The sequence below is a fragment of the Triturus cristatus genome, chromosome 4_2 (assembly GCF_964204655.1).
Source record: "Triturus cristatus chromosome 4_2, aTriCri1.1, whole genome shotgun sequence".
In the NCBI taxonomy this organism is placed as follows: Eukaryota; Metazoa; Chordata; class Amphibia; order Caudata; family Salamandridae; genus Triturus; species Triturus cristatus.
In genome coordinates this window covers 345,031,219-345,059,075 of record NC_140586.1, presented here as the reverse complement: position 1 = coordinate 345,059,075, position 27,857 = coordinate 345,031,219, and the positions used below count along the sequence as shown (strand labels likewise).

The window sequence follows — 27,857 nt, the reverse complement described above, 5'->3', positions numbered from 1 at the left end:
CGCATAAAAATGCAAAGATAAAAAGAAGTTAAAAAACATTGTATCAATAAAATATCTAAGAGACATTACACTATATAAGATCAATCATATCCCTTGGTTCCATCTGAAATACCTAACGCACCAGACCACATTTACTCACTGCAAGAGTGAGAAGACAGTACTCACCTATCAAAATGTTGGCAGGACATACATCTTGGTGGGCAAAGTTTGATTGGTGTAAGTCCTCAAGAGCCTGAAATACATCCTTCAGGATGTTTCTGGTGTTCAATAGAGGCATGTCTTCATGTCCCTCAATGCTATTTTCACATAACATAAGGCACAAGTAATGGCGGGCATCGTCTTCTTCTGCTCCAAGTAGCTTCATTGTATGGCTTCTGCCTTGGAAATAATTCAGACACCGCTGCTCCTGTAGGAATCTCTCATTCCCGCCTTCTTTCAGGGTTATCTTCACAGCTACTTCATGACCATCATAGATGCCTAGATAGACTCCTACCCCAGAAGTACTTTTAATCTTGTAGTCGTCCTTGATAAAGATCGCCAGTTTTCCTTTGAGTGGACGCTGCATATGATGGAGTTCCTTCAGTTTCTCCCCCCAGCATTTGCTGGCTACAGTCCAGTTTGTTGACATGTCATTTGGATCCACAGTTGCACCATACTCGAGAAGCAGCTTCACCAACAATGGATTATACAAGGGCAGGGCTTCACGGATTAAATGCTTATTTTTTGGGTCAGCCCCATTTTCCAACAAGAGTTTGGCTGTTTCATAATCTTTGTTTTTGACTGCCACCTGCAATGCGGACTTTCCGGTGTTATCCTGAACATCAGCTTGACCTCCACACTTGCTCAATAAAGCCTTTACTAAACCTGGTCTTTTGTTTTCCACTGCCAGGAAAAGAGCTGTTTTTCCAGCTCTGTCTCTCATGTTAATCTCTGCACCAGAATCTAGAAGAACACTGATGACAGTGGGGTCTGAACTATGCAGGGCATGAAGCAATGCACTTCGTCCATGAAGGTCCTGGTGATTCACATTGGCTCCTTTAGCCAGCAGCATACTAACTATGCTTCCATGCCCGTTCTTTGCTGCATCCATAAGAGCTGTCCGTCCACCAGTGCTCCTGGACTTTCCTTCATCAGTTGCACTCCGCACCACATTCACATCTGCTCCCTCACCTAAAAGGAACTTGGTTGCTTGCTCATGACCATTTAAGGCGGTTTCCATTAAAGCTGTGAAGCCGTAATCATCTTGCTCATTGATATTTGCTCCTCTGGAAAGAAAAAGTTTCAGGTATTCTACATTTCCCAGAATCCCAGCAATAATGAATGGAGTAGCACCATTATTCTTTTTGACTAATGGGTCTGCACCCCTTTCCAACAAAAGATGAATAATCTCATCCCATTCGAGCTGCACTGCTTGAAGCAGAGGGGTCCATCCATTTTTATCTTTTGCATTAAGATCAGCACCTTGTTCCAACAGCAGGCGCACTTTGTCGGTCTTCCCTTCTATAACAGCCTTCCAGAGCAAGCTGCATTTGCTTAACCCCGCTGAATAAAGCGTTGTGTTGGCTTGTGACTCAGATCCTGTTTGAGACTGGATGCCTGAGGCTGCACTATGCATCTCTTCTGCTACTGTAATAATTTCCTGATCCCCCAGGGAGGAGGGTGTTAACATAGAGGTTTCCATCACCTCCCCCTAGTTCATGACAGTAGATGACGTTAATGGTGACTTCTGAATAGTCGGAGTGATTCTTCTGCTGAACTGTACTTTAGAGGCCGAACTGCTTTATCTACCCAAGGCTCACCCTGAAATAGAGAAATGGTGCAATGAATTCTAAAGCAGAAGGGTAATTAGATAAGCAATAAAGTCAGAACCATGTTGCTCTACTTTCTTCCACAATTAATGTAATAGAGTAACACTTTTGGTTGCACCTAGTCAATAATACACTTCATTATTTGATATATGTCATTCTGAAAACATCAGAAACAGTTCAGCACTGTCGTGTTCAAAATAGTGATGCACAACAGTGTTCACAGTTTTTAATTCTGTCTCCCAACCCCCAAATCCAGTAACTGCATCTAAGATTGAAGCTATTCATGTGAATCATCCACCAGTGGATTCAGACATATCACACATTGATGCAGTTTTTCTTATTTTACTTTCTGTACCTTGAGACCACAGTAGAACTAGGTTTCGTACCCTAATGCTATCCGCAATGCATTGAAAATCTGGATGGACACAAAGAAAACAAAAATTGAGATTAACAGTTGTGTTAGAGCTGATCTACTCTGTGGCGAGCATCTTTAACACCGCTAAATGACCAACAAAAAAGAGGAAAAAAAGAAAAACTTGGGAGCAGGGTTTTGGGTATAGGATTCAGTCAGTTTCCAGGCATTTATCTCAGGTTCTACACTACCAATCCAATATAAATACTGCAAACAATATTTGTCATGATTAACATACTACCTTTGCAAAAGGGACCGATTAATTAAAATGAGAGACTCTAGGTCACACCAGCTGTGAGATGATGATACAAGGGTCCATTATTTCTTTGGTGATCTTAAAGCGCTACGCTAAACCGCTATCATTTCTTCGGGCCATTCGAAGAATCAGCAGACTCCAGTAAGCTGGTGGCACTGATCTGCATGTGAAAAATCAATTTGTCAGCTTCATCCATCACCACACGTACTCCATCTCATTCACCCAGATTAGGATGTCTAGTAGAGCTCAACCCAACAAAGACAGAATTTTTGTTCAGCTCCAGCAACATAGAACTTTTTCAAATCCAATCATAGGCCTCTTTCACAAAGTTGGAAAGATTCACACTCCAGCTTACAATCTACCCCAAATCTCAAGGTATCTATCTCAAAAGCATTCTATCCTTCATTGCCATCTTGCGTGCCCTCTGCCCAGGGACTTCAGGAGCTGCCATTTCACTTTTGCAACAGGACCTAAAGTTCCCGTTTTAGGGGGAAGATGCAACTAGACCCTGGTGGTCTACAAATTGAGATAGATGGAAGCATCTTCCATGTCTTCTGATTGTTAGTTATACCCATGAATCTGTAACAATCCCTCCCTTAGCAAGAAACTTGTTGTGCTATAAGCTGGTAATGATGAGGTTAGAAGTTAAGGTAATGGGTGGAATTCTTTAAATTATCCAAGAAACTGGTAGTTTCTTATGGCTGCATGAGGCTCCGTCGTTTTTTTTACAACATGCCACCTCAGACTGCAACCAAACATAGGCGAATCAGCCTTGATCCTGCTCCAAAAACAACAGTCCAGGTCAAACTACCAGGCCAGGTTCCCTCTGAACAGGAACACAGGCAACCATAGACTGTCCGTGGCCTAAGTGGGCCTCATTCGTAGGCTACAACTGGAGTCCAATGATACAGTGAGTATAGGGCCCATGTTTTGGCGTACCCCCACACCTTTAGCATCACACCATGGAACCAAAGTGATAGGTAGGTGCTTGAATTGATCTCAGCCACTGGTAAGAACTTAGGGCAGCAGCATAGCCCGTAGTTTTTTCTCCCATCAAGCCACCTCAAACAGGAACCAACCATAAGTAACTCCGCTTTGATCCTGCTCCAATGGGAACAGCCCAGACTTAAGTGCCAGGCCAGGTCCCTTATGAATGGGAACACAAGTAACCCCAGGCCGGTTTTGGCCTTTTTGGGCCTCATGAATAGGATGCAGCTTGAAATTTATGGCACAGTAAGCATGGTAATGACATCTTGGCAAACCAGTTGGACTAAGGGCATTGCACTGAGGAAAACAAAAAAGTGATGGAAAGAATGCTTGAATTAATCTCAGCCACAGGTAATTGCTTGGGGCCACCTCCCAGTCTATTATTATTTTTCCCATCATGCCACCTCAGACAGGAACCTGCAAAATACAACACTTTGAGGTGCAACACTTGTGCCAACCAGGTGTCTGATGGAGACCAACTTCAAGTGCTGAACTTAGTTAAAATTGACCACACGGACAGTGCTTCTGACAAGTTTCACAGTTTTAATACCAGTTATGTTATGTTATGTTAGATAAATTTATAACGCGCGATAGTTACTCCAAGGAGTGTCCCAGCGCGAAGCCAAATGAGGAGAACTAAAGTAGAAGGCTATGGAAACAGATGGGTTTTGAGGAGACGTTTGAAACAGAGTGGGTCCTTAGTGTTGCGCAAGAAGAAAGGGAGAGCATTCCAGGCAGCGGCAGCTTTAACCGCAAGCGAGCTGCCCCCGAGCCTGGACCGGGAGAAACGAGGAACCTTGGCCAGCAGAAGGGCTGAAGAGCGGAGAGCTCTGGTCGGGGCATAAAATGAAAACCGCCTCTGCAAGTAGATGGGACCCAGGTTGTGAAGGGCTTTGTGGGCGATGACCAATGCTTTAAATTTAACCCTTTCAGCCATGGGCAGCCAATGCAAGGCACGGAAATGAGCGCGAACGCTACTGCTCCTGGCGATTCCAAGGAGGAGCCTTGCGGCTGCATTTTGGATCAACTGCAGCCTGTACATGGAGTAGCCAGGTAAGCCCACATACAGGGCATTGGCGTAGTCCAGGCGGGAAAGTAGCAGTGCCCTAACAACCGTTTCCTTGGCAGTTCTAGGGAGAAGAGGAAGAAAACCCCTAAGCACCTTAAGAAGGCCAAAACAGCCACCCGAGACCTTCTTCACCTGGGCTGAGAACGACAGGTTGTCCTCAAACCACACTCCGAGATTTTTAACGGAGTTACCACTAGAGGGAGGAGGAGGGAGATCCGGGGGCCAGATCTCGCGTCTGAAGTCCAAGGGGAAGTTACCATACAGAAGGATCTCTGATTTTTCTTCGTTGCACTTGAGTTGGGCACTAGCAAGCCAACCAAATACCGAAGACAGACACTTCTGTACAGGCAAGACGGAATCTTCCCCCTTGGCCCAGGTAAAAAGAAGCTGTGTGTCATCCGCATAGGCTATCACCTTAGCCCCCAACTTCTCGGCCAAAAAGACCAGAGGAGTAACATAGATGTTAAAAAGGAGGGGGCTAAGGGACGAACCTTGGGGGACACCTGTAGGAACCTCCTGCCGAGAAGAGGCGGCTGGTGGCACCCAGACCTGTTGGGTACGGCCCTCCAGAAAGGACCTCAGCCAAGCGAGGGCCAAGCCAGAAACCCCAATCTCAGAGAGGCGGGAGAGCAGTCTGGCATGGGGCACCGTGTCAAATGCTGCTGACAGATCAAGCATTACCAGAGCTGCTCTGCCACCAGCATCTAAGCAGTCCCTAATTGCCTCTGAGATCTCCACTAGCGCGGACTCTGTGCTATAGGCTGCCCGAAACCCAGACTGGGCGGGGTGCAAAGCCTCAGATCTTTCCACGAATTCGGAGAGATGTCGGGTCACTACCTTCTCACATACCTTAGCAAGGCAAGGGAGAAGGGAGATAGGGCGATAATTGCCGGGCAGCGTGGGGTCAAGGGACGGTTTCTTTAGTAAGGGAAGAATTTTAGCCTGTTTCCACTCCGGCGGAACACAGGCCTCCCTAAGGGAAAGGTTAATAATGGCATTCACCTCAGGGTTGATGATCTCCGCGACCGCGGCCAGCAGTCTGGCAGGGCATACATCCGAAGGAGAACCGGACTTGAGGCCCTTAAGTAATTTCAGAGTACAAGCCATGTCGACAGGTGGGAAGACCGACAGAGCGTGAATAGGAGCGCCCCCAGAGGGAACAGTCAACCAGTATACCCTTTAACACTACCTCCTTTAACACAAGGGCCAGTGAGATCCTTTGAGGCTTGGACATGAAAGGTGGTATCAAATGTGATGAGAAGCCAAGATTTACTTTGGCTGCCACATATTTACTGTGCCTGCGAGGCCTGTCTCTTCAGCTTTTGTGGCTATTTTCATTACACATTCCGGGGCACTTACTCCCGGAGTCTATAATAGAATGCAAGAACCATTTATTCAGTTTGCCATGCAAAGGACAGCTCTAAACCTAGCTCTCGAAATTTACAAAACTCTGGGCTTTATTTAGAACAGATCACTGATCAACATGAATGGTTTCCAGTGGGGGTGTGGCTAGGCGCCGATGTGAGGGGGTGCGGACTCCAGCGCTCCTTCTGCGGCTCTCCCCTAACGGCAATGATCCTGGCCCAACAGTGAGGTCCCTTGCTGCAATACTGGTGGCGAAATTACTGGTGTCCAGGCTGGACTGCTAGCCGGGAATTTTGGCGCCTCTGACGGGGTGAAAATGCAGATAATTCCCTGACTGAGCGCAGAGGGCGGCGCATCCAAGATGGCGGCCAGGTTCTGACGCGGCGCCCTCCACCGAGGTCAGAGGCGGTGGAATTGAGGTGTACGTGCGAGCTGCCTGGTGGGTGGGGTGTGCAGGCTTGCGGCAGAGAGCAGTGAGAGTGGCGGCCTTAGGCGTGATCTCCTGGACATCGCGACGCTGTGTTACGCCTACAAAATGGCGGCTGTGGGCTGCGGGAACGGGTCCTGATGGCAGCGGTGGTGCGCAGCAGACCAGGGAGGTGCGGTGAAGGAGCGCCGGATGATAACGAAGCCGCTCTATGCTGACCGTATGAGGAGCGCTGGAGCGTATGCCTCATACCCTGAATTGCAGCACTGAGAGATGAGGGCAATGGGCCAGCCCCACTACGTAGGGAGGACTTAGCAGTAACTCTGAGGGGCGAAGAGTGGCTGCCAACCTGGGAGTGCGAGCCCATTGAATTGCACTGGGGGCTGGATGGGAGGACTACAGCAGATGCGGCGTGCGACACAGACACAAGGCCACACTGAGGCACCTGCGACCGGCTAGTTGGGACCCATTGTTATGCCGCCGAGCCCCATTGCAGCAGAAAAGCGCTTGTGGAGACACAGAGATATTATATTAAGCGGAGGACTGGGCCAGAGAGCGTGGAAGAGTGGAGGCACTCACGTCGAATTTGACGCGGCCCTAAATCAACCCCTAGGTGTGTATGGCAGGCACAGGGGGGCTGAGGAGACAACAAGCGGAGTGACTATAAGAACTGTTTGAGGACCTGCATTACTGGGTAGCACCTTGGGGGACTGCGTATACTGCAGAGAGCCTGGAGGGCGGGAACATCATATGCCCACAGCCAAATCCAAAGATCTGCCCCACATTGACGCTGAATCGGTAGCCAGTGATCTGCGTACAAGGATGATATTGCCCTGCAGCAGCCCAGAGGGCGCTAACGGACTGTTAACAATGGGGAGAGTGTCCAAAAAGAAGGGATATGCTGTCCTAAATGTGGAAGAGGCAGGTCAGCTCACTGATGATGAAGACGAGACGTCGGAGAGGCGGAAAAGTATTGCCCCTGAAGGACCTACCCTAGCGGATATTATGCAGGCCATCACTTCCTCAAGAGAAGCCCTGGAGACAAATATAGATTCCATAGGGGCCGATCTCAACTTGTTGAAAGACCACCACCGCAAGCTCAAAGAGAGAGTGACACTCAATGAGAAGAATCTGGAGGAGGTCCCGGAAGCAGTTTCCACATTGCAGCTCTCTCTGAAAACTGTAGAGGCCAGGCTCAAGGTACCTGAAATGAGAGCAGAGGACAGTGAAGGTCGCTCCCGCAGAAATAATCTACGGATCATGGGAGTTCCGGAGAGAGAGGAAGGGGCTGATGCAGGTGCACATCCAGGAGAACTGGCTTAGAGCGGAGGTAGCCCTGGAGGGCCTCGCCGCCTTCTATGCACTTGAACATGCCCACAGGGTCCCAGCTAGACCACCCAAACCTGGAGCTCCTCCCCGACCGCTGGTGGTAGTGCGCCTACTTCACTATCGAGATAGGGACCACATATTACAGCAAGCCCGAGAGAAACAGAACTTGCAGGTTGGTAATAATAGAGTGATGATCTTCCCGGATTTCACCAGGGAAGTACAACGCCAACGTGCTTCCTTTATGGCCATAAAGCAGAAACTGCGCCAGTTGCAAATCCCATATGCCATATTGTACCCGGTGTGCCTCCGGGTGATCGATAAGTTAGAGACACATTTCTTTACTACCCCGCATGACGCATGGGAATGGCTGGAGGACCGGCAGAGCACGGAAACTCGTACTTCATCACCGGACTTGACCCAGCGGACATCGACCACTTCTCCGCATCTTCCAAGAGCTCCCTCACCTAAAGAACGCCGACCAGAGTGGCACAAAGCTTTACAAGCAGTTGCAGACCTTAGTCATGGAGGAGCTAGTCTGAAATCGACCACCAGCGAGCATGGCATGGACCAATCTGAAAGCTCCCATCCAGGTAGCACAAGCGGAGACTCTGAGATTGTCCTCCCGGACGTCATTCCTCAAACAGCGGATGAATTAGCCTGAAGTTCATGCACCAGGTCATATGTAAGAGGGGATTCTGGCACTGGAAGTTGACATCTGCTGTGACTCCCGCCCTCTAGCAGCATCCTGATGACACCGAAGCAGATACTGGGTCTCTCAAAAGACCTAAGAGGATGGGGGGTAGCCTGGGGGAGATCTGAGTCCAGCAGGGTCAGCTTACGCCCGTCACTTTTCGTGAATAGATGTTCACACGTTCTAGTTTGGATGGGAACTTGTTTGCCAGTACCTGTCCTGGGGAGGGGGTGTTGGTGGTTTCTTATTGTTGAGGAAATTTTGTTTGGGACCAGGCATGTCGCTGTGAGGGAAATCGCTAAAGGTATGCCGCCATTGGTACAATGGGGCCCACCATAGTTCTTAAATGTATATCTTGGAAAGTTAGGAGGATACACACCATGTTGCGCCGCCATAAAATATATGCCTACCTGGTCAGGAGAGGGGTACAGATTGCCCTTTTACAAGAGACTCACTTATCACAGAAGGAAGGTGCTGCATTACAGTGGAGATGGAGGGGGCAGGTGTTTTATACTACATACTCTGCTTTTGCCAGGGGAACTCTAGTCTGGGTGCAAGCGGGAGTCCCTTTTCAATCAATCAATCAATCGTTTGTTAAACGCTACTACTCACCCGTGAGAGTCTCAAGGCGCTAGGGGTGGGGGGATGAAGGTTTCAGTCCATCAAGGAGGCGGTCTGTCGAAGAGCCAGGTTTTGATGTTTCTTATGAAGAGGGGAAGCGATGTTGTCTGTCTGAGGTGGAGCAGAAGGTCGTTCCAGGCTTTGGCCACAAGGAAGAAGGAGTGTACTATGCAAATAATTGATCCGGAGAGCAGATCTGTGGTGCTCTCGGGGCGATTAGACGGCAGGGACATAGTGATTGTGAGTCTCTATGCCTCTAACATGGACCAACCCGCATTTTTAGCGCATCTTTCACGGACACTAGCGTCAGTCTTGACAGGATCGGTATTACTAGGGGGTGACTTTAACTGTATTACTGATGTTAGACTAGACCGTTCACACCCACCACTTCCTGACACTCCCACACATAGAATTGCTGAGGCTAGATGTGATTGGCAACAACACTGGGGGCTGACGGATACTTGGAGGGCCCAACACCCAGAGGAAAGGGATTACTCTTATTTTTCTGCATTACACGAACTACACGTTAGGTTAGATTCGATCCTGTGCTCCCCAAATGTGCATGGGGGGGTTAGACTAAGTGAATACTTGACTAGAACGATTTCCGATCATAACCCGCTGCTGGTGATATTAGATTGGATACGGGTTAGACCTAAAATACCTGTATGGCGCCTGCAAATGGAAGCGTTAGAAGATCAGGTTGTAAGATCCTTGAAGTGGATGAAAGAATCACACAAAAGGCAGGTTGTGCAGAAGAACTTCAGGTTTATTTCTTATTAAGAAGAAACCCATCCAGGTCCCAGCCAGTACAGCCAACAGCTCCTTTGTACTTTTTGAAATAACACATTCTCTCACCTGGGATACCAACACCCAGTGTAGGTTCCTAGGTTGCCATGACACTATGACATCAGAAGCAGGACAGGCTCAAGATGCCACACAGGTGTTCCGGGCCACAGGAGGTTCTGCTATCGAGAATTATTTTTTAGAGAATGACAATACGGCGACAAGTCCCCTCATCGAATGGGTTGCCCTTAAAACTGTTAGAAGGGGCCACTGCATTGGGGAAGTGGTAGGAGTACGGAGGGTTCTTATGAAGGACATACAAAGAGTGGAACAACTACTCCGGGAGATAGAAAAGGATATGCCGGAGAGGATGGATAGGCAAGCAGACCTCCTTGCTGCTCGGGAGGCATTAGCAACACAAGTAGAACGGTTGCACTGCTTCGATTATAAGGTTTACATTGCCCGGGCCCATGCTGAGAGGGATAAATCTGGGGCACTGTTAGCCTGGTTGGCCACCCAGCGTGTAGAGGGGTGACGATACTCGAACTACGAGGGCGGGAAGATGAGATCTACTATAGTCAACAAGATATCAACATCCAATTGTTGGAGTATTACACTGCCTTATACCAGAGTAGGCTTGATCCCGGAATGGAGGAAGAGGTGGGATTTCTGGCGATATAGACATCCCAAAGGTAGATGCTGAGGCAGCTGATGCTCTGGGTAGAGAAGTCGAGATTGGGGAGGTACGTAGCGCCATTCAACATATGGCCAGGAATAAGACGCCGGGGACAGATGGGCTGCCAATAGAGTTTTATTCAACGTATGTAGATATCTTAGCTCCTCAACTAGTGGCGCTATATAGCAGGGCAAAACAAGAAGGCTCTGCACCTGCTTCAACGAGGGAGGCGGTAATCATTCCACTTTTAAAACCTGGCAAACTGGCTTGGGAGCAGACTGCATATTACCCCCTCGCCATGCTTAATTTGGACTATAAAATATTAAGCTGTGTATTGGCCAAGCGACTACTCGTACACATGTCGACGCTAATACATACGGATCCGGCGGGATTTATCCCAACCAGGAAAACAGCGAAGAATATACGTAGGCTCCTACGAGTCTTAGAAGCGGACACTTACCGGAGGGAAGAGGCGTGTATTCTGGCAGTTGACATTGAGAAAGCTTTTGATAGCTTTGAGGGTTATGAGGGCGTTTGGGTTGGGGGAACATTTCGTGGAATGGACGGCAATCTCATATAAAAATTCTACTGCTAGAGTCAGGATGAGAGGGCTGATTTCGGATGCCTGCATAGTGGGCTGAGGAACAAGACAAAGCTGCCCATTGTCGCCCCTGTTATTTGCGCTGGCAATGGAGCCTCTGGCTGCACATGCTAGATCAGGCCGCTATTATCAGGGGTTGGAGGTGACGGGACAGCTCCAATATATAGTGCTTTATGCGGACGACCTCCTGAGGTTCCTGCTAATTCAGCAGATGCACTCAGAGGAGCCAAAGATCTCCTGAGTGTTCTGGGGAGAGCCACATGGCTTAGGGTAAATTGGGCCAAGCCGTGCCTTTTCCCTGTGTACTCGAATAGAGTTGGGCCGCCAGAAGCAGAGGGCATGTCATGGGAAAACAGATGTCTGCCCTATTTGGGTACCCAAATATACCATGCCCCTGAAGATCTGCTGGAGGACAACATACGGCGAACAATACGCAGCACCACAATCATTTTTGAGTTCTGTGGGACTCTCCGACTGTCTGTAGCGGGCAGGGTGGCATTATTAAAGATGGTGACGCTGCCTAGGCTCCTCTATTACTTCGGGTCACTTCCGCTTTAGATTCCGCCCAGGATATTTGCTCAACTCAATACACCGATGACGGGGTTTCTGTAGGGCACTAGAAGGCGGAGAATGGCGATAACCACCATGATGAGGCCCAGAGCCGAGGGGGGATATGCAGTGCTAGCTCTCGAGGCCTACTATCATGCAGCACAATTACAGGGGTTTACGAAGTGGATAGCAAGGCAGGTCAGGAATGCGGTGGACCTTGGGAATCAAGATCCGAGCTTGCGACTCCTTTCCCGTTTGTTGTTGCGTCTCCCCCATAAGAGATCGTGCGACCCCCTCGGATCTGCAGACGGTGCGCAAGTGTTGGAATAGATCACTCAGACGGGCGCAGATACGATGCCCCTACGCGCCGGCTATCCTGCTAGCTATATGCGAGGCACTACCCTACGGAGGGGATAGGCATAGATTGCAGGCATGGGGGGAGGAAGGAATCTCCACCATAGGGCATTTGTATGAGGAAAATACCTTGCTCCCTTATTAATGATATTTTAGAGGAAGGGGGCGTGGCTTGGCGCCGATGGAGTGAGCAGCACTCACCGCGAGCTCCCGTCGGCCAGCCGCCATCGCCGATCATCCTGAACCCTTAAGAGGGGCACGACGCCCCACGGCACACCCCCATAACTGGGACCGAAGAGGGGGCACCCAGGAGATGGAACGAACTTCCTCTGCGGCCGTAAATCGCTGAAAACTGATCGCTGAGAGCACGGCCGGGTGATGAACCAAGATGGCGGTTCCCAGCGGGAATTGAAAGCGACGAAACAAGCGCTAGCTGCCTCCCGCATGGTGCGAGGCTTGAGCACTGGAGCACCTCATCTTCTGCCCTCTGCGGGGTGCGACTCCCACGGACCTGTGGACCCCGGAGAAGCTCCCTGCATACCGGCGCCTGTGAGACCAGATGGAAGGCCGAGGGAGGTGAACGGTGGTAAGATGGCGGCACGGACGGAGATCGAGGAGTCTGGGGCACCTTGATTAGCACAGATCCACCTGAGCTCTGGAGGGTGCCCCACCTGCCCACTGTGTAGAGCTGAGTGCTGCGATCGGCTGCCACCGAGGGACTTGGGATAGGCCCCATAGGGCCCACGACCAGATGGAGAGCTGCAGCGCTGGTGGGACGCCCCACCCCCCCACGAGCCTGGAGCTTGAAGCGTACGCTGCTGCACAGGTGGGGCGATGAGAATATGAGCCCAGATAGGCACGGGGCTGGGGCGGGCGCCGGCTGCCCATGGGTGCCATAGGTGGACGTGGCAAGGTTTTGGCTCCCTTCCTCCTGTGCGACTTCCAGGGTGCAGGACTGGAGAGCGCCATAGGACGAGCGGACTAGGCCCCTGGTGGGACCGTGTGCCTACCCGGGCAGCCTGAGCACGCGCTACTCAGGAGAAGTACTGGGGGCTCCTGTCCAGGACCTGGGGCAGGCAGGAGCTCCTGAGGGGCCTGGAACCTCCTGGTGACAGCGGATACCGCAGACAGCGAGCGGGGGAGGCTTGGAGTGGGGCCCTGCATTCAGACTGGCGACTCTGGGTGCACTGCGCGGCAGCCGTCGACAGCGTCGCACTACCAGGCTAGTATAATTACAGGGGCCTGCTGAAAGCGACAAGCCCAAACCCGGTGAGAACGATTTGGGGTGCCCCATGAGTACGCGCATCACCAGAGGTGCCCCAGGGTGTGAAGACACCGTGGGGAAGCCCCAGAAGAAGAAGGACAAAGAGGATCCCACCTTGAACGCGCCTGCAGACGAACATGGGAAGTCCCAGAAGCAAGGGCAACACCCTGCAGCCCTCACGCTACAGGACATCTTGCAGGCTATCACCATGTCCAGCGAGCACCTGGAAAACAAGATTGACTCATTGAGCACAGACATGGATTTGCTCAGAGACGATCACAAGAAAATTGTCGGACCGAGTCAAATCAACTGAGGAGGAACTTGCAGAGGTCCTGCTGGTGCTCACTGATCCGAAGCAGCGAATGGCCCTGTTAGAGGCAAAGGTGCGGATGCTAGAGGACAGGGCTGAAGATGCCGAAAACAGGTCACGCAGAAGCAACCGGAGGATCGTGGACCTGCCGTAAAAAAATGAAGGCCGCAGCATGACGGATTATCTTGGAAAATGGATCAGGGAAGAGATAGCGCCAAACGGGCTGTCAAACTTTTTCGCCCTGGAAAGAGCACACCGCGTCCCAGCAAAACCACCCTTGCCAGGCGCCCCGCCAAGAGTGGTGATAGCAAAACTCCTACACTACAGTGACCACATTCTGACCCAGGCACGCATCAAGGGCGACATGCAGGTGCACAATTCCACGGTGCGCATCTTCCCGGATTGTTTGCGGGAAGTGCAACAACAGCGGAGCTCCTACCGGGAGGTTAAAGAGAGGCTGTGGCATCTGGATTACAAATACACGATGCAATACCCGGCTACTCTGTGAGTTGTAACGGCTGGGCACACGGAGTTCTTCAGAACCCCTCAGGAGGCGTCCGACTGGTTAGACAACCATGACGGTGCAGAGCGGCCACGGAACCTGACGAAAGCAGGACAACGAGGACACCGACCCAGGAATCGGAGGACTGGGACGGAGACCCTGGCGTCTTCACAGGAGGAGACACAACTCGAACGGCTGAACGCGATGCAGGTGGTGGCCCGGATCAGCGGTGGGGTGCAGAGCCAAGACCAGCCGGAGGACAGCGGAAATACGGCAGATACTGGTTCGGAGGGTGGGTCCAGTGACTCTGAGGTGCAGAGTGCGCCACTCCCGATTGTAACACCGCAGACGGCAGATGGCATCATCTAGTGGTGCACAATGGCGCTCTGGGAGGTGCAGATCTTGCTCACTGGGGGGCGCTCCTGCGATTACATTCAGGTGCAGGGGTACATGAGGGAGGACTGCTGTGGGGTGGGCCTCTGACATTGTGGAGAAGATGGCGGCGGCAGAGACAGGTGAGCTTCAGCAGCTGGCCACCCTTTGGGACTGACTGACCACCCTACAAGCAGTCACTTGTAGACTTTATAAATTGGTTTGGATGTTTTTTTTTCCCTACTTATCCCGGGGAGTGGGAGTTCAGGAACAAGTTTGTTGTTGGGTTTGGGGGGGGGGGGGGGGAACACTGGGTTGCAAAATGTAAGATGTTACGGGGGCTCGGCACAGAGATGGGTGAGGTGGGTGTTGACCGGCCTAGGAAGGGTTCGGACCAGAGTACTACTCGACCATGGCTGACCACCAACATTACAAATGCAAGACCTGGAATATCAGGGGCATGCACACTATGTCAAAACGCCATAAAGTCCATTCATACATTAAACGGCGAGGAGCCCAGATAGCTCTTCTCCAAGAAATGCACTTCACGCAAAAGGAAGGGCAGGCATTACATAAAATGTGGAGGGGGCAGCTCTTCTACACTACTTATTCGGCCTATGCATGAGGGGCGTTAGTGTGGATCCAAGCGGGGGTTCCTTTCCAATTGCCCCATTCAGTAACCGATCCGGAGGGCCGCTATGTGGCCATCAAGGGGAGGGTGGAGGGCCGGGACATTACCTTGATCAGTGTATACGCCCCTAATGTCGATCAGTCAGCATTCTTTCCGGCATTCAGCCACAAATTAGCACAATATCTTGCAGGTACTGTGATAGTGGGGGGCGACTTCAACAGTGTAGATGACATACTTCTGGACCGGTCTCACTCCCCGCTGCCAACCTCCCAAGCAGCACGCTCTTCCCATGCGTTCACCACCTGGAGGCAGTGCTGGGGCCTGCTAGACACATAGCGCACCCTGAACCCGCAAACCAAAGACTACTCTTATTTTTCGTTGGTCCACGAGGTGCACGCCTGGCTAGATGCCTTGTTGTGCTCGGCGGACGCTCACCAATAAGTCACGTCAGCAGAATATTTAGCACGCACCATTTCAGACCATAAGGTGCTGATTATGTCCCTGAGGTGAGCGCACCCGCCAACGGCGATTCACACATGGCGACTTAGACCAGATACAGTGGAAGATCAGGTCTTTAGAGAGGAGGTCAGGGGTGAGATAGTGGACTATTTCAGACTGGGACGGCGGCATCCCTCGCCATAGAATGGGATGCTTTTAAGGTGGTCCTTAGAGACCAGTGCATTACACGTGCCACAGGAGTCAGGAGGGTCCTCATGAGAGAAGTGGAGGGGGAAGAGTCAGCTCTCCGGGAAGTAGAACGCAGGAGGCCGGGACACCCGGAACTCCAACGGGCACTCCTGGATGCTAAGGAGGAGACAACGAGGCAAACAGAGAGGCTCAGGAGCTTCGACTATAAAAAATATCTGGAGCACACCCATACTGAAAGGGACAAGTCCGGTTCGCTCCTGGCATGGCTGACAAATCCGGAGCGCCGGGGCTCTCCTCTAGTGGAAATAGAGGACGAATGGGGGGGGGGGGGGATAATCAGACACTTCGTGCAGGGTAAGATCAACGAGGTCTTTGCACGATACCATACTGCACTCTATGCCAAAACATATACCTGCGAACTGGCAGATATGGGGGACTAACTGACGGATCTCCCACTGACACGCCTGACCCCTGAATTTGCAGAGCTCTTAGGGGGGGGGATATGACCCAACGGGAGATCCGAGTGGCTATTAAGGGAATGGCGCGTAATAAAACGCCAGGTACCGACGGACTACCAGTCGAATTTTTTGCAACATATGTGGAGGAGCTGACCCCCCACCTGACTATAATGTATCACAAGGCCCGTGAACTGGGGCGGTTGCTGGGCAGCACCAGGGAGGCCCTTATCATCCCCATTCCTAAACCAGGGAAGGAACCCCATGACTTTACGGCCTACAGACCGTTGCCCATGCTGAACATGGACTATAAAATCTTGAGTAAGATCCTCGCGACCTGTTTGCTGCCACATATGCCTCATCTTGTTCACTCTGATCAGGCGGGATTTATCCCGGGGCAGAAACTGCCACTAACATTCTACGCCTCCTAGCGGTAATGGACGCTGGAGGGTACAATAAGCAGGAAGCGGCAGTGCTCGCAGTGGACATAGAGAAGGCTTTTGACAGCCTGGAGTGGCAGTATTTGTATGCAGTCCTGGCTGGAATGGGCCTCGGGAAGGATTCCTAAAATGGGTGCAGCTCCTGTACGCAGCCCCTACAGCCCGGGTGGGCACTGGCAGAGTAATTTCACCTCCGCAGAGAGTGGAGAGAGGTACGAGACAGGGATGCCCCCTTTCCACCCTCCTGTTTGCTCTGGCCATGGAACCATTGGCGTGCAGAGCCAGGAGTGGTCAGGATGACCTTTATCTGGGGCTCAGGCAGGCGGAGAGTAGCACTGTCATCATTGCGGCACCCTACAGCAGAGGGGGGCTAGCAGTGCCTGACCTTGAGAGCTATTATCTAGCTGCACAACTATACTGGCTGATCCTGTGGCTAGCGGCAGACCGCAACCCTGACAGGGAACGTTGCCCAGACGCACCGGATACTGCCAACCTAGCAAAAATCTTTTTACGAGTCCGCCGCACCGCGCCGACAGACAAGCAGGCCACCAAGGTGGTAACGCACTGTTGGTCCAGATACCGGAGGAAGGTGGGCGCTGCGACTCCCTACTCACCTGCCATACCACTGACACAGTTGCGCTATCTTCCACAGGGAGAACACTGGGCGGGGTTGGAAGACTGGGTAGAGGCGGGATTGAGAGAAATGGGGGACCTGTACAGAGACTCCGCACTCATACCCTTCGAGGACCTGCAGGCTACATAGGACCTCCCCGGGGGACACTTCCTGAAGCATAGGGCCTCGACTTGCAAGATTAGGCAACATTGGAGAGGAGGGGACAGAGAGCCACTGGCGGGGTGCAGATACGTGGCGCTCTCAGCGGGCAGAATTAAAACGATGTCCTGCTTATACAAGGCCATACATACAGATGCACGGCGGCCACTAGAACGCCTGAAACTACAATGGGGTAAGCCAATTCCAGAGAGGGACTGGGAAAAAATACTAGAACGTACACCAAAGGCATCTCGGAACGCCCGTATTAAATTAATTAACTATTATGTGCTGCACAGAGCGTACCTGTCACCGGCCCGCATTCTGCAGTACTTCAGTGTGGAATCAGCAGGCTGCCCAAGATGCGGGGTGAGGGAGGCACACATACTCCACATTTTTTGGGACTGGCCCCTACTGCAGACTTTCTGGGGAGACATACGACAGATAGTGGGCGACCTCATTGATAAAGCATTGCCACAGACGCCAGAGAACTTCCTCCTTGAATGGTTTCCACACACGGCTAAGAACAAGGTAACGGGGAAGTTTCATGACCTTGCTTACATCCTAGCCAAGAGGGAGATAGCTAGAAATTGGAAGACCCTGAGAGGACCACAGATTGCCACCTGGAGGAGAGAGTTAGAGAGATGGGCGGGGGCTGAAAGCAGGTTGTTGTTAAGGGAAGCCAGTCGAGGGATTGGTACCATGGACAAGGCCAAAGCCTGGGACACCTTAGTAGGTGAACTAACAGCCTCTGGCCAAGAAGACATTGAGGAGGTGGGCTCCGCTGGGGCGGCTGACGCAGCTCTAGACAATTATCTAGGGGGGCGTCAAATTTAGCACATGAGATCCTGGCCTCCACTACACACGACTGCGAAACCTCACTTGTACGAGTGGCTGCCAATCAGCAGCCCCTCTGCAGTCCTTGTTCCATTGCAACCCAGGAGAGGGGGGAGGGGGGTATTGTTTCTATGTTCTATTGTTTGTTTTGAAGGTGTTGGCTTTTGAGATCCTATAAATGGTCATAGACCCAATTCTCATACATGCTGAGAGTTTTCGTCATAATACGATGTATGTGAACCTAAAGATTAAATGCCAACAATATATGGTTAAAAATAAAATTATGATCTTTTAGAGCGTTACGACCTCCCAAGAGGAGATTTTCTTCTACATGCAGCTCTGACAGCAGCTATCAGAAAGCATTGGCAGGAGGGGATAGTGGAACCCCAGACTTCCATGGTTTGTTAATATATAGTGATAGCTGCTGGAACATTTAAGGCGGTCACTTGCCTATATAGACGCCTCACGCAGGAGATATGCCGACCCCTGACAGCCTGACTGATCTCCCGCAGCGCATCAAATGGGAGGAGGACTTAGGTGAGGCTATTGATGAGAAACCATGGGGAGAACTTGTGGAAAGGGCCTGGAAGAGCACTAGAAATGTTCAGTTCCAGCTGATTCACTTCTATGTATTGCATAGGGCATACCTCACCCCGAGTAAGATTAACGAATATTTTGGGGCCTCGACCTCCTGCCCGAGGTGTAACATGGAGGGTGCGGGGGTTTAACACATGTTCTGGGATTTCCCACTCCTGGGAGAGTTTTGGAGAGGGGTGATTGCGGGATTGGCGGCCACGACGGAGAGAGAAGTGGCTCTGACCTCAGGGTGTTGCTTGCTGCACTGGTTCCCTCACACTGCAAGGAATAAGGTCACTAGCAAATTCATAGACCTGGGGTTGGTGTTGGCTAAAAGAGAAATCACTTGCCATTGGAAGGCAATAAATGGCCCTGGCGTGCTAAGGTGGACGAGGGAGCTTGTGAAGTGGGCATAATGTGAAGGGACCTTCAGACTGCAAATGGACTGAAGAACCGGGAATGAAAAGACGTTGGAGGCAGCGAGGGCATGGGTGGCATTAGTGGACCTACTGCGGCAACCGCCTGATGACGAAGATGCGAACCCTGATGTGGAGAACCCTACCGTGGGAGATTGATCTCTTGGCACATCTGGTGTCCCTGTCTGCTGACTACATAATAGGACTGACCGGTATGGTGGACATCCCCCACAGCTTCACCAGTAGAGCGGGTTTCATAAAATAGAACACACTGTGTATTGTTAGATCGACCAACACCCGCATGTGGAGGATTTGATTACACAGCGGCATGCCTGGGGGATGGAGAGGGTGGGTGTTTGGAGGTGGGTGTGGTGGGAGGGAACTCTGTTGGGGTATCGTGTGTGGAGAAGAACCTCGAGGAGATTCATGGCTAATAGCGTGCACTGCAAATCACTAAAGGGCAAAGGGCTGAGGACTACCCTGGGGCTAGGATGAACACTTATTTCCTTGCTCATTAGCAGGACTGATGATTGTTTGCAACTGGACATCCTGAGGTTCCTATGTTTAACTACATTATGATGTAAGATGAGACTCATGCGCAATTCCAATAATATTTGTAAGATGATTCAATATATCTTCTGAAAATCAATAAAATTCTGTTTTGAAAAAAAATTCATGGTTTCCAGTGCTGCTGAGACAAAGAACATTTCCCAGACACTTTGAGACATGGGTCGAGAATATCTAGAGGCAAAGCTGAGGTTACTTTTGCTTGATTGCCTTGGCTTGCTGCAAAATTGTCCCAAATCTGTTGCTGAAAAAGTTCCCTCACAAAATCTGCAGATTAGGGGTCATGCCCAGACATGATGGCCGAGTGGACATGATCCACTACGGCTCCGCTATCGTTCTCAGCAAACTTAAGGCTTATTGTGGCGCATCGACCTGACCCAACTTAGACCACCACAAAATGGTTTAGACAGGGCTGAGGGGGCCTGAGACGGCCCGATGGTTAGACGCTGCAAAGCTTTTGGGCTGATTGGAGCATGAAGTTGGAGGCAAGATGGCGCCTGAACATTTATAACAGGAGCCCACAGAAGTTACAGCTTGACAGGACCCACCAGCCCACCTACTGCACACCAGAGCTCATCCTCAATACTGTGTAGGACCAGTGGAAGAAAGCAGAGCAGTCGGGGGATCCACGACCGGCTGACCGATGACCCGGTGAGTACCGCTCCAGTCGCCTGGAGCCCCATGCTGCTGCTCTGCCGCTGAATCCCCCTCACCTGGAGGCATCACCACTGGGAAGGGCTGCGAGGTGGTCTGTCCAGTTCCCCGATGGGAGAGGGGGGAAGAGTGCTAGGCACTTTGGAGCACTCCTGGAGCCCGTTAGCGTGGCATGTCTAACTTCAACATGGCACCTCGGGGACTCACGTGGCCATCACTCAGCTGGAGAGATGATCGCCGCTTATAGCCAGATCCCTCTATAACGATTGTATGGGAGATCGCCCCCCCTCTTCAAGGTCAACTGCCTTGTGATGCCGGACTCTAAAATGGAGTACTATGGGGACAGGACCCAGAGTCCATCTTCGAGACAACGCTTTGAATAGCTACAGATAGAAGTGGACGTAGAAGCATTCTATAAACAACGGACCAATTGGTGACCGACAGGAACTCTAGCAACCCTGGACTGCTCTTCTCGACTAAAGCCTTTATTTAGCAGGTCAAATAAGGGGTGCATTTACAAATGCACACATCCAGATCAGGGTGGGGCTGTGGCATGTATCATGTTCTGATTAAAGAGAATCGTTCCCATATACAGAGATCAGGTCCACATTTGGATAGAGGGAGTGCCACTAAAGGGAGTACAAGGCTGGACTCAATACCTCAGCTCCAGGTTTTGAAAAGGCCACACATCTCAGGGGGTGATTTGCAGCCCCTTACTCAAGCCACGGGTACATAATTAAGGCATGCATAACCCGACTACAGCAACAACACAAGTATCTACATCACGAGGCTCAGAGGGGGGAGTTCCTACATGGGAATCACCGATGTCTCCTGCCCACCTCTAATGTAATTAGTCAGACCTGCCTGCACGACGCTACTGTCTTTATGCCTCCATAGAAGCAACAGCCTAATCAGGTATCCAGCTACTTCTCTCCAGCAGAACCACGTGAACGTTCTATAAATGCTCTGGGGACGGCCACCATGTCTCTCACGAAGGAGGATCTAAACATGCTTCTCTACAGGATTTTAAGAAAGAGCTGCTAGAGGATCATAAAACGGGCTTGACCTCTTCCCTGAAGACATTGCATTCGGATTTATATGGCAAGGTAACCACACACCAACAGGATGTCGACTCAGTGGACACACCAGTCCTGGACCTTGAAACCAAGACAGCTGATCTTGAACAGAGAAGCGGCCAGGTGGAGTCGATGGTCTCACTTCGCCAACAGCTTCAAGCAGCAAACCTCAAAGAGGGATTGAGGGCCATGATTCAGAGGCCTTTGTGACAGGTTTTTTCACAGAGACTCTGGGTAGTCCAACACCAAAAGTTAAGATTGATAGAGTCCACCAAGTTCAACCATCAACGCTAGGTGACAGGAAACTCCGCAGGGATGTCCTAGCCAAACTACATGCAATCAGAATTAAAAAAGCCATCCTCTTGGCGGCCCGAAAAGCAGAGTCAGGTACCTTTCAAGGAGCCTCCTGCACCCTCTTTCAGGACCGGTAACTCACAAATTAAAGGATGAACACTTCAAATATCACTGGACATATCCTTTTGGTCTGGGATTTGAGCTCCACAACAAACCTCGACATGTCACTGACCTAGCAGAAGCTTTGACACTATTGGACATGCCACATCCAAATATACCCTCTACTGTAGATTGCACTGGCCCATCTGGGGTACTACCCGCACCCCCCAAAAAAACTGGGCAATTTCTCACCCAGCGCCGTCCTCGTCAAATCAAGAAGAAATGATTAACAATGCAGCTCTTCATCTCCCGATTACCCACCATAAGAGAAATTACACTCCCTGAACTATACGGTAAATAGCTTCCAGCAGGAGGGTCCGTCTGGGGCCAGATCGACCTTGGAGATCGCTTGCTAATCACAGAGAGACACAGGAAACATTTGAGAAATACCTTGTGTTCCAAGCAGTAACAATTTTTTATTTTAAGGGACTACTTGAATGCTAATAAATGCCTTAACTTTGAATGTTATTAAGAAACATGGGTAGAGGTATTAGACCGACTCGCCAGACATGTTTAGAAATTTTCCCCAAGATAAATCGTTCTGGGGTTTTAATGTTGTACAAGTTGCAAGTTTAAGATTTTTCGTTTTTTATTCATACATTTATTTTTGCAATTAATGGACTTTATTTGGGGGTTGCGCAGGATGGGAGGATATTGGGGGGGGTACTTGCAGGCGGACTATGGGGATCAATCGGGGGAGGGGATGAGGGGCACTGAAAAAATCAGAGGGCGGATTAAACTCTCAGTGTAACCATGGTGATCACTACACTAACTAAGAATGGTAAAGGCCTCAACTCGCCAGCCAAGCACCACAAATTATGTAAACTTTTAGGGGACCTACACTACCATGTTTTAGCTCTCCAGGAGATACATCTTAAGAGAGATGAAGATCATAGACTGAGGCAAAACACTTATCCCATAGTTTATAAGTCATCGGCCTCTACTAACCACAACGGCGTGCCCCTACTATTTCATTCCACTATACAATTTAAACCAGAAGGCTACAAAAAAGACAAGGAGGGTAGGATCATCATGGTAAACGGTCACCTCAGGGGCAAAATATGCTTCCGTTTATTCCCCGAATTCTAATCAGGTCCCCTTTCTTCACGCTCTCCTAACTCTCCTGGGTAGTTTCACTGAGGGAGACATAGTTATGATGGACGATTTCAACTTGGCTTGGTACTCCAGCACCGACAATACTCATGCCAACAGGGAATCAACAGGTAGCTTCCCTAAACCACTTAAACAGGCTTTCCAGCCCCTAGGCCTCATAGATGTCTGGAGGACACTCCATGGCACACAGCTACACACTCTTTTCCCACACATACACCGAAAATATTCTTGGCTAGATTATAATTTTCTAAGCCAAGCCCGACGCAAGATTTTACAAGCTGCCTCAATCCTCCCCATCTCCTTTTCAGATCATGCACCAGTCTTGGTGATGTTGGAATGGGTCACACCACCGGTGCTGTACCGATGATTGTTTTCACCTCTACCCAGACGAGGGACCGGCTTCTAAGAGATGACCTAAGAAAGGCTATCAAGGATTTTTTTAATTAATAGCCCTCAAGATACCTCTAAAGCTAAAAACTGGAACATGTTTAAACCACATATCAGGGGCAAATGTATAGCTTTGAATTCTGCATTCAATAAACAGACCCGACTTGTACATAACAAGGGACAGGGATGTGGAGATGATAACTATGTAAGAGTATGGAATTGCATTTGATAAACGCACTGCCAGGTGCTGATTACCTGCTTAATAGAAAGAGTTTAAAAAAACATAAACAGACCCAACTTGAACTGGCACCCAAATTAACTCCGACATTGAATCTACAGTGGAAAGTCCCAGTGGTTAGGGGAAAACTTAACCCTATTTAGAACAATAGGGCTGAGTTGACTCTTCTCCGCCTCAGATAGGTCTGTTATTCTCAAAGTAATAAAGTGGGCACACACTTGGCCCACCAACTAAGGACCAAGTGTGAAAAAGAATACATTAGAGACATATGCACACAGTCATCCCAGTTAGCGTCCTCAGAAACGGACAAAGCGTGCATATTTGGGAACTGTTATAATTAACTCTACACAGCAGAGCGGGTAGACACTAAGAACCAATCTGAGTATTTGAATGATGTGAAGCTTCCTCAGATAACAGAGGCCCAAAATGAGGTATTAGGAGAACCCATTCAAGAAGAAGAGGTACGCAAAGCTATTGCTTCCCTGAAACTCCATAAAGAACCAGGGCCAGACGGCCTCACATCTCACTTCAATGAGACATGTAGTCTAGATCTGGCCTGAGAGTTAACACTTCTTTTTAACCATTTTGAGGAACAGGGGTCAGTTACCTCCTCTATGAGCGAGGCATTAGTGACAGTGATCCCAAAACCCGGAAAGACATGAGCTACTGGGGTTCATACAGACCCATAGCACTACTCAATCTAGACGCTAAATTCTATGAAAAAATATTGCCCTCACATTTTAATGATTTGATGCCGGATTTGATCCACCCGGATCAATCCGGCTTTATGAAGGGCATACAGACTCATGACAACGTGATACTGTACTTCATTTGATAGAGAAAGCCATGAATAAACAGATTCAGCCAGCACTTCTAGGCCTCCACTGTCAAAAAGTGTTTGACCAAGTGGACTGGTCCTTCCTCTTTCTAACACCAAAACGCATTGGTTTCTGTGATGCATTCATAGCAATGTTCTGAGCTAACTATGGCGCCCTGAGATCCAGAGTATTACTTAATGGGGTCAGTTCTGAACCCTTGCAACTTGGGAGAGGGATGAGACAGGGTTGTCCCCTCTCCCTGCTGTTATTTGCTCTAAGCTTTGTACTTCTGGCAGCTCAGATCAGATCCACACTAACAATTCAAGGCCTCACGTTTGGTGAAACAGAACATAAAATATCTCTATTTGCAGACGATATACTTTTAACTCTCACCTTCCCTATTTCTTCTCTAGCTGCCCTCCAAGATGGATTGCACAGATTAGAGAATATAGCAGGCTTTCACATTAATATAACCAAATCCTTCCTCTACGCTCTGACCTTACCCAACAGTGCTGAGGAGTTACTGGTAGCCTCAACCCGATTCCAATGGGTGAAAAAGAACATAACTTATTTAAGCAATAACATCACTTCCAGATTATCAAACCTCTACAAGGCCAACTATTCTATGCTTCTTAACCAACTTAAAGCAGACCTCAGGCGGTGGACCTCTCTCTATGTGTTGTGGTTGTACCGCGTTAATGTGGTTAAGAAGACCACCTTGCCCAAGGTTCTATATCTTTTTCAGAGCCTTCCTATCACCTTGGAACAAGACTTCCTCTCGACCTTGTGCATGCTCATTACCATTATTATATGGCAAAACCACAGAGCCCAACTGTCATACACCCGTCTCAGATTGTCAAGGGGGTCGGGAGGGTTGGCCCTTCCCGATTTCCACCTTTACTATAAAGCTGCTCATTTAAGAGTGATTGCGGAGAGGTCCCTTCGAGAATCGGACAAGCACTGGCTACATGTGGACAGAGCCATATTGAGGAGAGTTATTTGGGATGTACTGTGGAAATCAAAAGCAGAACTGCCCCCTAATGCCTACCCGAACAATCCCACAAGGACAACCTTAAAAGTATGGGATGAGGTCAATAGATATGCGGAATATACAACCTTCAATCACCATACACACCCATTCATTATATTCTAGCCTTTCCACCAGCGCTAGAACCAGGCCCCTTTGACGCATGGAAAGAGAGTGGGTGCTTAAAATGATCACGTCTTCTTCACACTTTGGATATTTTAACGTTCAAAAATTGTAAACGTGACTTCCAGTAATGAGACCCTGAACACTACCACTATACTCAATTTAAACTTTGGGCATTACAAACAGAGTTCAGGGCAGCGACCACCAGAGACCTTACCACCTTTGAACAATTTGTTAAGAGGGCTTGGAGCTCTAAAGGAAACGTCTCATTCCTTTACTCCTTATTGTTAGATACGCTACACAATCCACAACCACAACATAAATCAGTTTGGTAACAAGTGTTTGAGATGGACATTCCAGAGATAAAATGGAAATACATGTGGGGGGACATTGCTGCAAAATGTAATCCTTCATTGTGCATGAGAGAGGCACACTATAAAATCATGTACTATTGGTACCTGTATCCTACCAAATAAAAAAATAAAAATCCAAATACATTAAACCTTTGTTGGAGAGGATATGGGCTTTTGGGAGACTTCCTTCACATATGGTGGGACTTTCAGTCCATTTTAGACTGAGATCCCTGTGCAAATCAGAAATATCCAGGGTTACCCAATCCTGGAGACCCCAGGTTTCAAACTATTAGGCCTGTGAGAGCCTAAATATCAAACTAAAGGGGACAAAGTGATTATGTGGCTATGTTTAGGGGCGTCAAAATTGGCCATTGCCGCAGCTTGAAAGAAAAAGGAGGACCCGGCATTAACTCAGTGGTATGCTCACCTATGGCAGGCCCATACCATGGAAAGAATGGCAGACATCATCTAAGAGGATCTCATTCACCTGCGGTCCCTAGTGACTTATGTCTCTATAGGTCTCCCTCTGACAACTTGCCCCACCAGAACAAGAGCTCTCCATCTTATTCAGTTTTGATACAATTGGAGCACCTCTCTTCTTTTGAGAGGACGCTGCCCTCATAGTTGCATCTCCCGGAGTCACATTCCATAACACTAGTCGCAACACACATGCTTTAGCAGCTTCTAAACACCATTTCACTGCCTATCTAAATTACCATTTCTGTTCTCTTTTTTCCGTTGTCTTTATTGTTTCTCACTCCCTTATTCGAGATAGTGGAAGTCAGGGGGAGGGGAGGGAGTTCTTTTACTTCTTGTTGGGGGTCTTACCATTTGAGCCATGACAACAAGGTGGTGGTTGAAGTATTGTACTATAATCACACGTTACTGACTGTATTTAGCTTCTGCAAGACACTGTACTTGTATTTTGAAGATCTACAGTGTGCTGTTGGGATCTGTGTTGCCTCCTCCTCTGGAATAAGTAATGATTTGTGATAAAATATCAATAAAAACAGTTTTGACAAAAAGGCTTAGTCACTGTCACTCATTTAGTGTTCTGGGGCGAGTTTGTTGATCCTTTGTCTAAAATAATTAGGATAACTCAATTCAACAGGGTTTATCTCCCCTATAAGCTCAATGGATAGCTATTGTAAATAAGTGTTAATCCCTCCTTAAGCAGTGACTGATCTTTTGGGGCTTCTAAGTATCAAGGAACCAGAGAGCATAGAGGCACAGCTCTGGCATATGAGAAGGTAAACCGAATAGATCATGCATATGTATTCTACATTTGGAATATTCCCTGTCCCCGAATAAGTAATATCTGTAATGAAATAAGCAATCCTGATTTGTTTTCTTTGGTAGGTGTCACAGCATCAGACTTGGGGATTGAACACCCCTTAACCCTGTACCAATGTGCACCACCAGAATTGAGTGACAACATTAATCTGGATCCTTCTGCAATTCAACAATCAAGTTAATAAGGTCAAGGCACGTGAGACCGGGAAGCCCATACTAGGTTGGTTAAAATGAACACTGGTCTAGTCTTGCAAGATCTACTTTTGAATACCATCTTGCAGCAGAAAACCTTTCCTCCAGGTGGATAACCATCGCAGAGATCAAATGATACCTGCTTAGCTTCTTATACTCTTGCAGTTTCACCTGCTAAAGTGAGTCCTGACACATTTCATTAGGGCAAATTTGTCAAAGCCCCAGTTCTTTCCACCTGCTACTCAAAAGAGTCATTACGAGAAAAAGACCTCAACGAAAGTTATCTGCTTAGTTACCAGCTCCTTTGCAGACCTTGGAGGGACAAGTGAAAGCTGTTACCCATGACATCAGCTTTCAACTTTACCTGCCACACTGTTCCTACTTCCAGGGCATCCATGCAACTGCAGGAGATCAG

The 27,857-nt window shown here is 49.3% G+C and overlaps 1 protein-coding gene across 4 annotated transcripts in view; it reads right to left on the bottom strand.

Moving 5' to 3' along the window:
• LOC146833852 (2-5A-dependent ribonuclease-like) overlaps positions 1-27,857 on the bottom strand; it is a 409,083-nt gene that overhangs the window by 364,066 nt on the left and 17,160 nt on the right. For all 4 annotated transcript variants that reach the window (XR_014960622.1, XM_085601751.1, XM_085601752.1 and 1 more), the window contains exon 2: positions 166-1,800. Coding sequence is in view for 3 of the 4 variants with exons in the window: in XM_085601751.1 (XP_085457877.1) it covers positions 166-1,681 (1,516 nt within the window). In the remaining variant the exon portion in view is untranslated. The remainder of the gene's footprint in view (positions 1-165; positions 1,801-27,857) is intronic.